The sequence below is a fragment of the Cygnus olor genome, chromosome 3, assembly GCF_009769625.2.
Source record: "Cygnus olor isolate bCygOlo1 chromosome 3, bCygOlo1.pri.v2, whole genome shotgun sequence".
Lineage (NCBI taxonomy): Eukaryota > Metazoa > Chordata > Aves > Anseriformes > Anatidae > Cygnus > Cygnus olor.
In genome coordinates this window covers 61,640,168-61,655,122 of record NC_049171.1, presented here as the reverse complement: position 1 = coordinate 61,655,122, position 14,955 = coordinate 61,640,168, and the positions used below count along the sequence as shown (strand labels likewise).

At 37.7% G+C, this 14,955-nt stretch overlaps 1 protein-coding gene across 1 annotated transcript in view; it reads left to right on the top strand.

Moving 5' to 3' along the window:
- The window catches only part of MAP3K5 (mitogen-activated protein kinase kinase kinase 5), a 101,571-nt gene that overhangs the window by 47,951 nt on the left and 38,665 nt on the right, over positions 1-14,955 (top strand). The window contains exons 8-11 of the mRNA XM_040550455.1: positions 3,739-3,851; positions 8,230-8,389; positions 10,529-10,682; positions 13,249-13,356. Coding sequence (XP_040406389.1) covers positions 3,739-3,851; positions 8,230-8,389; positions 10,529-10,682; positions 13,249-13,356 — 535 coding nt within the window. The remainder of the gene's footprint in view (positions 1-3,738; positions 3,852-8,229; positions 8,390-10,528; positions 10,683-13,248; positions 13,357-14,955) is intronic.

Below are 14,955 nucleotides of genomic sequence, written 5' to 3'. Positions count from 1 at the left end.
AAGACAAAGCTCATAAGCAACTTTTGAGATACTGTTTAAAAAAAATATTTTGCTAATGTCATGAATTAATGTAAAAAGAAAACTGTAGTAGTTGTGTATACAAATACTAGACATTACCATGAGCTAAATAGAATAAATAGAACTTAGATTTGCTGTTGTATATCTTGCTTTTTCCTCATTCTTACTTTTCATTTATCTGTTTAAGAACAGATAAACTGAGATTTTCAAACATAATTAAGAAAGATTATATGTTTAATAGGGGTAATTACTTACTAGGGTATTTCACATAGCCACTTTAACAAGCTTTTAATAGATACGTATATCAGTCATGATGCTCATCTATTTGACGAGGTGCAATGATCGCATTCGGGCGTAAAAGCTTGCGAAAGGACAGGCTGGCAGCTCCTACAGTGGGGTGGGGTGGGGATGCTGACAAGTCAGCCCCTAAAAATAATCCCCGAAGTCTCTGGCAAATAAGACCCAACACAGACTGCTTGGTGGGCCTGCTGCCATAGGGCTAGGTTGTGTCAGTTAGGGTGGAATTTGGCCTATCTGCTCCAGGTTCCATCCGCTTGCTTTTAGTTTGTACTTCCTTGGATGCTGATTTGAATTCTAGTGCTAGTCATACAGCAGGCTTGGTGGGCTGAAAGGTTGAGCCATAACCCAACCGATGGCTCCTGGGAGGGAGCAGAGCTACTACCGGTGCTACAGCGGGGGCAGGAGTAAGGTGCATACAGGAACAATGCCTCCATGGTAGTGTTAGTTTATGTTGAGATAAGGGTTCTTATCTCTGTTTTAGACAAATGAGGATGCAGGAGAAGTATAGTGAATTGTATAAGAAAAGAATTTGGCAGCAGAACCAAACCACTGGTTTCGCAACAGCCTGTGATGTGAAGGTACTTCAGCCTATTTAAAAAAAAAAAAAGGCAGTAAGTTTGCTTTTATGACAATTAAAAAGCAGAATAAAAGACATTTATATAAATATGAGACAAGAAATGAAAGACTAATTATTAACTGTCACTTTCTTGTTGCTTGTTGACAGTGTAAATCAGACTCACCAATGCTGTCAAGTATGTATTCAGAATTTCTTACTGGTATCTCTCTAATTCAGTGTCCACGTTGCAACATTTTCCTGAATGTCAGCTTCAATTTCTTGATGGCAATTTAATTGCATCAGCTCAGCCAACCTCTAACTTTATAGGCAGATTTTTAAACCTGACTGCTTTTCCACAATGCTGCACAGGTGCTTCCAGTGATACTTAGGGTTTGACAAAGCACACCAATTGCACCTGCTGAATTTAAATCAGTTCAGTGAACAGATATGACTTGAGTTATTTGGAAAGTGTGAACGTTTTCATCTGTTCAAAATTAATTAGTACAGATTTTTTTAATTTTTGTTTGTAAATTATTGCTGTGCAAACTGTGGATATAAGGCAGATTCAAGAATGTCAGCACAGGATCACAACAGATGTAAAATTATGCTTTTGGTTATAAGGATTCAGGAGACTTAAATAAGACTTCAGAGTTCCAAGATACTAGTATTTCTTGGTGCAGATAGCATGTAGATGGCTAGAAAGATGAGTTTCAACTATGGGGAAGGGAGAAGCATCATGTCTATATTTGGTTCCTGATTGTTTTTTTCTTATGCATGTTGCAAAAATTGTGTTAGAGGATGGTACTTGTCAGTCTAAGTATAAAGAAGCCAAGGACTGAGCATAATAAAGGAAATCAGTCTTATTATCCTATGAATTGGTTTCTTAGTCTGGGAGGGTCACAGCACATATTTTTTGGGTATATGGCTGTTTTCATTGCCTGTATATGACATGGCATAAATAAAGGCATCCTTTTTGTGGGGCTGTTCCATCAATTGTGTCTGCAAGCAGTGACTATTTTGTATGCCTAAGGTCATCTCTATTTCTTTTGCCTGTATGATTAACATTGTTTACAGCACAAATGTTCCCGCTTGATGTGCATTAGAGATACAAAACTTCAGAATTTAAAAGCAAAGGAGGTATGTATCTGTCCTAGAACTAGAGAAATTTGGGTAGTCTTGCGAGAAATCAGGCATTTTGTGGCAAAATGAATAGGCGGAAGCATGAAGTCTCCTGTATTGAAACAAACAGTACTTATTTTCAAGGTTTTTTCTTCTTTTCTGTCAATTATTCTGCCAATCTTTCCTCTCTTTCCTGATAATGCATGACAATTACAGCGTGAAAGATCACTAAGGGAGAAAAGGGAGTCCAGTTTCCAAAGTTGTCCTGTCTCTAAACCAATTATGCCAGTCAACTGGTCTCCTCCAACTGTATTTGTTTAGAATCAATGAGGGTCTTTCTGCTTCATTGGTGGCTTTTTATTAGGTTTATTTTTTGTGATGGTATGTTGTTTTAGTGACCACAGATGTTTTGTATGTGTTTTCTTCCTTATTTTCTTGTAACTAACAGCAGAAGAGGAAAGGCAGATGATGAAAGAAAAGAAGAAATTGTCTGCTCAGATCCTTATGCAGGGTTTTTTAAAGGAGTGCTAGACTGTTGTCTAATGATTAAGTTCTTGGAGGTGGGCAGAGCTATAGTATAGGAAGAGCATGTTTGTAGCAGATTGAAGAGGAACCTGTCTTGCAGTTTTAGAAAGCAGAGCTTTAGAGCAGGGAAAAAAGGTATATATTGGGCCTGCTAGGATCGAAATATCATAATTTTGCTTTCATGTCAAAGTGTGGTCTGGAAGCCAAATCCTTAGGTTTTGTATAGTTTTTTCTTTCCTTCCTTATGTATTAATCGTACAACATGCTTCATTTTTGTAATCTGTATGTTTTCCTGGGTTTTTCCTCTCCTTTTGAATGTAATTATAAACTTCATTCCTTTTATTATAGTGCAGTTGTGTTAACTGCATCTATTGTGCTCCCTACCTCACGTATGTTAGCTTCGTTTACCTTTTTACAGAGGTGCATATATAAAACCAAATTATGTTCTTATTCAATAGAACAAGTTTAAAACACTGTAGATTTCCTCTGTTTTGTCATCGAGACTTACATTACTAGCATGGGGATTAAGTCTGCTCTGTTTGTGTGACACCCCTGGACTTCTTTTAAGACAAGATTTAAGCTAGGTGAATACCACTGCTATTCCCTCACTCTCTTGCTTACTTCCTCTTGAGAAGAATCAAATCTAGTGTAGTCCATTCCTTATGTGAATAGACTTAGGAGGACAAAGTTAGTGATACAAAGTTAGTAAAGAATAAACCTTGGAGTAGCTGAAATCATGGCTGAACGCAAAGTGTGTTTTTTGTGTTTCTGTGCTTATGCATTTTGATATGCATGTATGTCACTGGAGCAGATCAGTCTAAAGTTTCAAGTTATCAAAAATCCATATATTTAAGAGTAAATTAAAGAGCCTATTAATAAATAAAACTGTGAAACGGGTCTATTACAAGTTGATAATATTTTCTTTTAAACTCAATGGAAGAATTGCAAATCTAGTAAGAGACTATAAATTTACTGGGGTGGGTGACTGTAGTCTGTACTTGTGTGAAGGGAAAGAAGTGTGAGGAGCAAGTGCATGTTATAAGTAACAAACTCCTAAATAATAGCCAAAAATCATGTGTGGAAAACAGTAAAATATTTTTCCTTCCATGGACTTTTGCTGTGTAAACAGAAGATAAGCACTTAAAGTACCTAAAAGTATAATTATGTACCTATTAGATTGCATTATTTAGAAAGTAAACTTGTATGTTTGTTTTTTCTAGGTTCAAGAAGGCATTTGAGTCAGAGCCAACATTGCAGTCAGGAATCAATTATGCAGTTCTCCTCCTGGCAGCTGGACATTGCTTTGATACTTCCTTTGAGCTTCGGAAAGTTGGTAATTATAGCTTGCAAATTCACAGTGAAATTGCTTTCTAGTGAAAGTATAACACCACCCACTGTCACAAGGGAAAAAAAAATCTAATGGTTGTGTATGAAAGCTTTGATATTGAGTATGTGAACATCTAAATTAGTCTCTCGCACCACCGTTAATCCCACCTGATTGATGGTGTGCACTGTCATGAAGACCCGGTTCCGGGCTGAAAGTCTACAGGTTACCAGAGCTCAGCGAAAACTGACAGTCCTTCTTTTCAGTGCTGTCTTTTTTGTGAGCCAGAAGGAACAGTTGAAGGGAAAATCCAGTTCTAGGTAGCAGTCTTTAAAAAAAAAAACAACAACAAAAAAAAAAAAAAAAAAAAAAAAACACCTATGGAATGCTTGGAAATACAAAGAGCCTATCCTTACAGTGGTGAAAATACACTTGACTTGATGTTGGGGTGGATTAAGAGGAGAAAGAATCATGTTTCTCTTCAGATGTTCTCCTGAGGTTTCCTGAACCTCTGTATTAAGGGGTCTGTCTTGTTTGTGATTTTGTGATTTTACTGTATTTGAGGAGAACGCAAAGTCTCAAGGAAGTCACGAGAGAGCACTGAAAGTTGTAATAGGTAGTAAAATATACTTTCTAACTGGCATTTTTCTCCATTAAATTATATAATTCTTGACTTATTGCAAATTCTTTTTTTAATCCTTCAAGCAGAAGGAAGCAATGTTCGTCATTCCACAGGATCTGTCTGTAATGAGCCACTGCACTAGTTTAGAAGTTATGTGTGGAGTTTATCTCTGGAAGTAAAGTTCTAGATGAAGAATTTTTTTGAGCATGAAGCTCTGAGATGGTTACTTCCATATAGATTATAGAAGTGGAATTTTATGTTTTAGTTGCTTTAATGAAGCTACTTTAGATGTGATGGGCTGTGTAGAGTTGCCCCAACCACCATATTTGCCCTTCTGTAAGTGGGTGAATTTGGGGGGGGGGGCTTGGATAGAATGCTTTCATCTCCTACACAGAAATGTGAATTCATGTCAGTGTAGGTGGTAAAATAATATATACATTTTGCTTTCTACATAATATTTGCAAATATTCACTCAGCTGACTTGATTTTAAATTACAGATGGTGTAGTGCATCTGGACTATATTTATTATGTGGTTTAATTTGAATCCTTCCCTTTTAAAGAAAATTCAGTTGCACACAGACTATGGAAAACTAGATTTGGACAAGCTGATTAGCCAGATTTCATAAGTATGTTATTTGTAGGGATCAGATGTTTGGTGTCATCTTGTGAGTTTATCCAGTGTTTGCCCTACTGTTAGTGTGGAGAATGGTACAGAAGTTAAGGCTCCTTATTACTTAAGGTTCCATCCATGGCTGATGAATGTGATTTAGAGGAGAAATATCTGGTAGGTGTTTGGAAGTTAGTTTTGTTTTTTTAATGAGATGTTGGTGTGCCAGTCTCTCATGTAAATACTTAGGTGGTGTCTGCTGAAAACCCTTAAAGCAGACAATCCCTCCAATGATCATAGAATCATATAAGAATAATAGATCATAGAATGGTTTGGGTTAGAAGGGACCTTAAAAAATCATGAAATTCCACCCCCCACCCGCCATGGGCAGGGACACCTTCCACTAGGCCAGTACCTTACCACCCTCACAGTAAATAATTTCTTCCTAATATATAATCTAAACCTACCCTCTTTTAGTTTGAAGCTGTTACCCCTTGTCTTCTCACTGCAGTCCCTGGTAAAAGAGTCTCTCTCCATCTTTCCTGTAGGCCCTCTTCAGGTACTGTAAGGGATCTGCTAGTGTCTAATATTTATTATTTTGTTATAGGAAATATTGTCAAAATACTATAAGCTTCATCTAGCTGTGTTGAAAGAAGATTTCAAATGCATGTACAGTATAGACCCCGTGTGTATCATTGGTCATTGAGTTCTTGGTGTTAAGACTGTGGTCCACGTTGATATAATGAGGTTTGTCAGTTGACTTGAGTTGTCTTTGCCTTGGACTAATGTTAATGTTTTTAAACAAAAGTAAGCAAAACCACAGATTTTGTGCAATTTATTTTCTGTCCAAAGGATCTGTAATGCTTATGTTATTTTTCTGATGGTCGCTTCCTTGTCTTGATCTGTGTGTGTAAGACCATTCATTAGCAGCAGTTAGATCTTTCTGGCAGTGTTTTCAGCTTGGTGTCCACCTGTAGCATTATTATAGCACATAAAAATTACAGGAAGGCTGTCTTCTGGAGGGAGATAAGGAAGTGGGTGAGAGCAAGCCGACTGAAGTTCAGTCCAGGTTCCAGTGGAAATTATGTGGGTAGGTTGGGAAAGGCTAAGGAAAGATATTGTCCTTCACAGCACTTCAGAGGGTGTATGAGGCTGTAATTAGAAAATTCACATCTGGTTACATTGCCAATAATTTAATAAATCCGGTAAAACTAAGGATAACTCCAGTAACCAAAAGACTTTTTATCCATTTGCATCAGATCAAAAAATTGCCTTTTAAAAGTTCCTACCTATACTTGCCAGAATAATAGTTCAAAATGAAATGATCGACTAAAACATTAATAATATTGTATATTATTATATTTTCTGAACACTGTTGTTTTCTTAACCATATAAAATCACAGAAATTTGAGACAAAAACTTAAACAGTGCTTTGCATTGGCAGTAATGATCTCTGCAGACTGTGCAACTTTGATACACAAAGGATCCAGCAATATGAATTGTTCTGTCAATATTTGAGCAAGGAAAGCAGTTTATTTATGAAGCCTTCATAGTAATGTTTAACTGGTAGTATCTTGTTACTGTATATTATTTTCTTTGCAGCTGTGGGTATATTCATGGCATTAATGGCTATTCTGGCATTAATGTCTTCTGTATTTTTGCTCATTTTTAAGGCAAAAAAGTATCTGATAAAATGTGCTGGAATTCAGCTGATGCTTTTTTGTTGTTGGTTTTGCTTTTGTGAATGTGAGGTTTATCAAAAAAGGAGAGAATGTCTTGACTTTGCCTGGATGTTCTTACACTCTCAAACTTTTAAAGATGATGAGATTAAAATAAGTTAGAGAAATTATAAGAGAAGGCCATAAACTTGGAATTCCATGTTTTCTCCTCAGGAATAAATAAACTTCTTTCCCTAAGAAGCAAACAAATAATACTTTAAATTACACTGAAGTATTACTTTGTTCTGTATGTTACTCAGGCATGACAACTTGTTAGCAAGGGAGCACAAAGTGAAATACAGGCATGAAATAGACTATAGACCTCTTGTATTCAAAGTGTAAAATTGTATCCATTTATTGTCTGGGGTTGAGAACATAAACATATAAACAACAGCAGGAAACAAAATGGATTTTGTTGTCTGAAATCTAGTTAATGTAATAATATCTATTTCGATGAGATTTATTGCTGGCTTCCAGAATGAAATATAGTCTGCTAGCTACTTAAGGAAAGTTAAGGGGAAAAAATACAGGTCAGTTGCATTGAAACTTGTTGTGAATACTCAGCTGTGAATATCAAGGACAATGGCAGGTGATGTGGGAGGGAAACTGCCATAGTTGAGTAGTGTGGGAAAAGTCAATAAGTGGGCTACTGTGATGAAGAGGCTTGTCTAACAAGCTGGAAATTATTTTGTTTGCAGGGGATGGTGTAGCCTATCTCATGTTTGCTATAAATATGCAGTAGCTAATGTGATCTAAAAATCTTCCTGAAGACCACAGGGAAACTTGTAACTTTCAGAAAACTTAGCAAGTCAAAATAAGACCTGAGGCTCTCCATAATCTTGAGTTGCTGAGGGACTTATGAATATTAATAGATGTCTTTCATTGGGGTAGGACTTGCGGCAATTAAAAGAACATCACTGCTGGAAGAAGGCCAGTGGATCATCTGTTCCTTCTGCATGGGACCTTGTCTATAAAGGTAAGTTTGGGGCTTGGGGCTTGTAAGTCAAAAAAAAAAAAAAAAAAAAAAAAGAAAAACCACAAACAACAACAGCAGAAAAAAACGTAATAGGTGCCTTATTCAGCATCTGTTAAGTTTTTGCAGCTATGTTGTGTAGCCTAAGGCCCCAATTTACCTTTACAGATGAGGTCCATGCAAGAACATAGGTAATCTAACTGTGGCCTTGTCCTGACAGTGATGTCTTAAATTTCCTTTCTTGAGAAGCCTTTAGGAAGAGGGGGAGGGGAAATAAAAATCTGCTACCGCTTAGGGTGTTTGGAAGGCATATAACGTTAACTGGTAAGTATATTTTCCATCTTATTTCATTTGAAATGGAGAGGCTGCAGTAACTTAAGCAATGAATAGATTTCGAATTGGGGAAATGGTTATTTTAAAAGTACATTAATACATTCCTGTGACCTATTATTTTTTTTTACTACAGGGGTAAAGATCAGCAGCCTGCTTGGTAAAAAGGGGAGCTTGGAGAAACTGCAGAGCTATTGGGAAGTAGGATCTTTCTTGGGGGCCAGTATGTTGGCTAATGACCACATAAGAGTGATCCAGGCTTCAGAAAAGCTGTTTAAGCTAAAGGCACCAGCATGGTAAGGTGATAAGTAAGATCGTGTACATTACTGTATTTTAAAACATTGGACTCCTTCAGCTATCACAGTCAGCATTGTATTTAACTGACAGATTTTGCTAGTCTGTGTGGAGTTTCATTGCACTTTACCTAGATGGGGGACTCTCTTCCTCTTTTCCCTTCACTCATGGATAGATGTGACATGGCTCTGTTTTGGTGGCTGAGAAGGACAGATTCACCATTGGCCTGGTGGTAGGGGTATGTGGGTTTAGTCATAATTGTCTGAATATTTCTGGGAGTGCAGACAGGTTGGCTAAAGGGGCATGGATGTACCTTGGAATACTTTCATGGTTATTGCACATATCAGCTATTTTAAGAACTTGAATACGAATGAGCTATCTGGTGCAAGTTGATCTGATTATAATTGAGAAGAATTAAGATTAAAGTCCAATTAATGGAAAGGTTATTTGCAAATAATGGAAAGGATATATATCTAGAGGTTAAAGGCAGCCCTGTAGACTTAATTTCTGTTATGCAGAGGCCAAAAGATGTGTGTTCTAACTGCAGTGCAGGCTTCTGGCACCTGTTCTGCTTTGGATGTGGGCAGCAAGTAGGGACCAGATGCTTACTCAAAGACTACAGGCCTGTTAGCTGGGAAGAACCAAGATTTCTTTCTGACTCAAGTCGTCACTCTACCAATCAAGGCTTCCTGTATTGCAGCCTTATGTATTTTTGCCTTTGTATAAAGGTAGAAAAGTCTGTCTCCAGAAGCTGATCAGAGGGGAATCTATTTATGCTAAGACATGGAAATCCTGAACTTACTGATATAATGTAAGAAACTGTTGAAATGGAGAACTCTGATTTTTCTGACCAAATACGTTGTTAAAAGCTGTTCAGAGCATGTTTATATGCAACACTTCCCATTTTTACGATGTGCATGTTTTACTGAGGAGCTGGATAGCACTCTAGGAATCTCCTGGTAGAGTTTTCTGGAGTTTATGAATGCCTGTTTGTCAAGATTTTATGTACCCAGTTCCTTTGGGATTTAAGCCTGTAGATTAAACTCTGAGAAAAACAGCATGCTCATTTGTGCTTCAGAAAATTTCTCCTGTGAGCAATTCCTTCTCAGTCTGTTGCCTGCTGTTCAGTAGAGTGCCCCAGTGTAAAGGGAAGTAGATACAGTACCTTATGCAAGATATCCACACAATCTAAGAGGGAGAATTGGACAAGGTATAGCTATGGAGCTGTTCCCAAGAGGCCCTCTGAATTTGCATTTTATCTTCTTGTATATAGCCTATAAATAAATTTTCTATGAATAGTCTAATAGCGATAAGGTGGTAGCTGTGATAAATCCTCTTTAGGCATATATATCTCATTTCAGTTGTTTTCATTAAAAAAATGCCCAAGGCTGTTTGCAACTTTTTTCAAAAACGCCCAAAGAAAACAACGTGATGAGGAGCCCCATAAACTAACCCTGCGAAGGAGAATATTGGAGAGAGGGATGAGCTGCACTCGAGAGACATTCAGCACTGCTGTTGTCCTTTCCCCAGTAATTCCAAAAAGGCTGTTTAGCATAATTGTTGTTGTCTTCATAGGGTAATCAATTCCAGAAGCGCTGTGCTTCAAAAATCTGAATTAAACAACTGCCAGCGCAGATGCTATACGGAAAACAGAATAGTGTAGAAAGTTAAACTAGTGCACTATTTTTTTGAGCTATCATTTGAGGTTGGTTTACTATCTTTATATACTATTTACATATTATTTTATCATATAATATTTTATATACTTTTATATACTATACTATCATTTGAGCTTGATTTACTATAGAAACAAGTTGGACATGGGCACATTTTGGTCCATAGGCGGAGGATTTAGGTATTTCAGGAAGCTTTTATGGTTTAGGATAGTAGACAGTATAAACAATCAGGAATATATGCAGGAAGTTTTGTACCAGAACTCATCTGTATTTCAGATTAATAATGTAGCTGCTGTGTTTCCAGTTCTAAATGAGGAACTGCTATTATTGAAAGCAGTCCTAGAGAACCGAAATTGTACTGACTGCCTTGGTGTTGCAGCGGTGGGTGCTTCAGTTATAATTACGGGTAGACATTATTATTTGCAAACTGTATTTTATTTATTGTGTATGCTTGAATGATCACAGGTACCTGAAGTCTATCGTAGAGACTATTTTGATATATCAGCATTTTAAGAAACTGAATCCTGAACAACATATGGCCAAACAGGAACTTGTGGACTTCTGGATGGACTTCCTTGTTGAAGCCACAAAGACAGATGTGACTGTAGTTAGATTTCCAGTAAGTGTGTTTTTTGTTTGTTTTTAATTGTGACATGAAGGAAATGAATACAAAACACTGCTTGTTCGTAGGTTCCCAGACAATAAACTGCTTGTCCAGAAGAAATGCATTTGGCCTGCATATTAGACTGTCTTAATCGATTTCACATGGCTACAATGGGATTGCACAGTGTGTTCCAATAAAGTACTGAGAGTCAAAATAGATATTTAGTGTTTGCTACCAATGGGTATGCTTCTAAAACAAAACTTTGCAATGCATTCCAGGTGATACTATATTAAGATACATTTTGAAGAAAAGACATTTAATTCCAGTCTTTCTTTGACTCAACAGGCTTTGCATATCCTGTTGCCAACTAAGCATGTGCTCTGTTAGAGCTTAAAAATCTAGTAGAGGTAAAAATCAGACTAAACAGACAAATCTTTTTTTCAGCTACCAAACAACATATTTCAGTAATGCTGCACTATAACTTGTGTGTATTTCTGATTTCTTCCACAAATACTCTGGTGAAATATTTTTATTAGATACCTTAGCGTTGTACAATGTGCTGTAAAAAGTTCTTTGCCTCTATATATTAATGATATACGATGAGGAAGTAATGTCTTGGATATTCCTTTTAGCTACCTATTAGCAAATACAGCTTTTTGTTTTAAATAGTCGCTATTACCCCCCAAGATACTTGAAGTGCATACTTGTTTTGTACAGTTCTTCTGGCTTCAGGTTGTAAATGGGATAATAAATGATAAGGAAGAATGTAGTATTGAACAGCAATGGACTGAGACAGTGAAATGAAAGCAACATGGAACACTCTAGGGAGTCTCTTTCTGCTTCTCTGAGGAGAATGAGCCTAAAGTTTTGCAGAGAAACAAAATATTTTGAATCCTCTCTTTTTAAAAAGAACAGAGCCCAGTCTTATGATTTTGATGACAAAATGTCACAACTAAATACTTAAAATATTCTCTGACTTATAGAACAGTCCAAGACAAATAATTTCTTTTCTTATTAATATCAAAAGACAAAATGCTCATAGTAATAGCAAGAGCTAAAAGACACACTCAGTGACCACAGAGTTTGATTGTATTTGAAAACCTGTACAGGAAACTGTTCTGGTGTTGCTGATAGATGTCATCTCTTGTTAAAAAAAAAATATATATATATATATATATATAAAAAAATTGTGCCTATTCAAAAGCAAAATCATACCATGCAACAAGTCAACAAAATGAAACATAGTAACTTCTTTACACTTACAAATAACTATGTTTACAAAGAAAAAATCATCTTCTTTTAGAAAGTCTTGGAGCTTAAACATAAGGACTTTGGGCATTGGTAGTCACTTAGCTGGCAGTTGGTCTCCTGGCTGGTAGCATTGGTGTCATAATTCTCTTTGCAGCAATTAGAGGAAGAAATGATGTGGCTTGTATAGCAAGTAGGCTGTAGCCTAACGACCTTAGTTCATGAAATGGTCTAAATCAGATTTTAAAAACTCTGTCTAGAGATGCAGATAGACACATTTGAAATTCCACTGGACATCCATTTACACAATTAAATGCCTCAGTGCCTTTCAAAATTTGGCCTTGTGCTTCTTTCAGTTTGTCCATGTGCTCATTGACTCTGTAGAAGCTGCTGGGACTTAGATTTGACTGATGGCTCTTTCCAATCATTCATTACTTTCTAAAGCAATTCTTTGAACTCCCCAAATCAGTTTGGTGGAAGATAGAGTAGCTTCTTCTTGAATTAATATAATACTTCTCGTTATTCAGAATGAGAATACCTTCCACACAGGCACTACAGATTTGTCACTTTAGACATCAGATTTTTACCTCTGAAAATCTAAAATAAATACATAAACAGTTTTAATAAGAAACCACACTTCTTCAAATAGCCGAGCTTTGTTGACTTTTTCCCTTACAGGGTGTAGATCTGGATGTAATTCATTATTAAAGTAGCAGATTGGCTTCATTTACCAAGTGGCTATGTTAGACTTAATCTTGATGTATTGTATCCCATCTCTTTTACATAATGTTTCTAGTTTTAGTTTTATTCTAGGAGGTTTTCTATAATCTTTAGCTGTCAGCCTCTTGCAGTGATGCTTGTTGCTTATGAGAAAATCATTTAATCTGGCTACTGTGGTTCACATTGGTCTAAATCAAAAGCAGTTCATTCTAACTCTAGGCTAATGTATGTTTTCAAATTTACCCAAATGTACTTCTACCAAAGATAATTAAGGTACACCCTGAATCTTGTCTACATGGGAGATATGTTCTCGAATGGCATTGCAATGGAAGGACTTGTGACAGAAGGTTTTCTAAATCTGATGGCTGTCAGAGAACTCACTTGGAAAATTACACATCACTGATAGCATGTATCTTAATTTAAAAAAATTGGCATTTTTTATCTTAAGTTACTGTGAGCCACACTAAACTAGCCCAGTACCTAAAACTCTATCATTCATCCTGTTTCCCGTGTTTTTCTTGCTCTAGCATGACTACAGAAGTAGTTTTAAAAGATTTTAATACTTCATAAATTTTACATTTGGTACTAACTCTTGCATTTTATTTTCTACAAGGTTTTAATATTGGAACCAACAAAAATCTATCAACCCTCATATCTCTCCATCAACAGTGAAGCTGAGGAGAAGACTGTGTCTATCTGGCATGTGCTGCCTGATGACAAGGTATCGTGATGTTGTCTGCAGTTGTAACTTTTTTCCACAATTTAAAAGTATGCGTGGAATATAAGCCATATAACAGTCATTTGTATCTAATGTTAACTTCTGTAAAGGAGAGGGTGATTTAGCAACATATATGAAAATAATGTGTACATACATTGCTAGGTGTTTTTTCTTTTAAGCTTATGCTGTCACTTAATGTATCTTTGGTCTCCAGATTTTCGGTCTCCACTATCTTTAAAACTAACTTGCATCTTCTTTCAGATTATTTATAACCAGTGTATAATATCAACAGATTCGTGGCTTAAGACTTTATAAATAACTTGCAATATACTGTCATTATGCAGATGATTGCATTGATGATAACTTCCTTCTCCCAGTGATAGAGGAGCCAACAAGAAGTGCTATGCTGGAGCTCATTCTTACCAAAGTTCAACAAGGCCAAGAGCAAGGTCCTGCATCTGGGATAGGGCAATCCCAAGCACAAATGCAGGCAGGGCAGAGAATGGATTGAAAGAAGCCCTAATGAGAAAGACCTGGAGGTGTTGGTTGATGAGAAGCTCACTGTGATCTGGCAATGTGCACTTGCAGCCCAGAAAGCCTGCCATATTCTGGGCTGCATCAAAAGCAGCGTGGCCAGCAGGGCGAGGGAGGTGATTCTCCCCCTTTTCTCTGCTCTTGTGAGGCCCCACCTGGAGCTCTGTGTTCAGCTCTGGGGCACCGAACACAAGAATCACAAAATCATAGAATCGTTAAGGTTGGAAAAGACTTACAAGAACATCTGGTTCAACCATACTACACTGACACCCACTAAACCATGTCCCTAAGTACCACGTCCAACCTTTCCTTGAACACCCCCAGGGACGGTGACTCCACCACCTCCCTGACCAACCCATTCCAATGCCTGACTACTCTTTCTGAGAAGAAATGTCTCCTAATTTCCAACCTAAACCTCCCCTGGCACATCTTGAAGCCATTCAGTCTTGTCCTATCGCTAGTTATCTGCAGGAAGAGGTCAACCCCCAACTCCCTACGCCTTCCTTTCAGGCAGTTGTAGAGAGCAATAAGGTCTCCCCTGAGCCTCCTCTTCTCCAGACTAAACAACCCCAGTTCCCTCAGCCGCTCCTCACAGGACTTGTGCTCCAGGCCCTTCACCAGCTTCATAGCCCTTCTCTGGACACGCTCCAGCACCTTGATGTCCTTCTTGTAGGGAGGGTCCCAAAGTTGAACACAGTACTTGAGGTGTGGCCTCACCAGAGCTGAGTTCAGGGGGACAATCACCTCCCTGGTCCTGCTGGCTACACTATTCCTGATGCAAGCCAGGATGCCATCGGCCTTCTTGGCCACCTGGGCACACAGCTGGCTCATGTTCAGGCGAGCATCAATCAGCACCCCCAGATCCTTTTCCTCTGCACAGCTTTTGAGCCACTCTGCCCCAAGCCTGTCACGTTGCATGGGGTTATTGTGACCAAAGTGCAGGACCCGGCACTTAGCCCTGTTGAACCTCATTCCTTTGGCCTCTGCCCCATCAATCCAACCTCTTCAGGGCCTTCATACCCTCCATAAGATTGATGCTTCACCTCAACTTGGTGTCATCTGCAAATT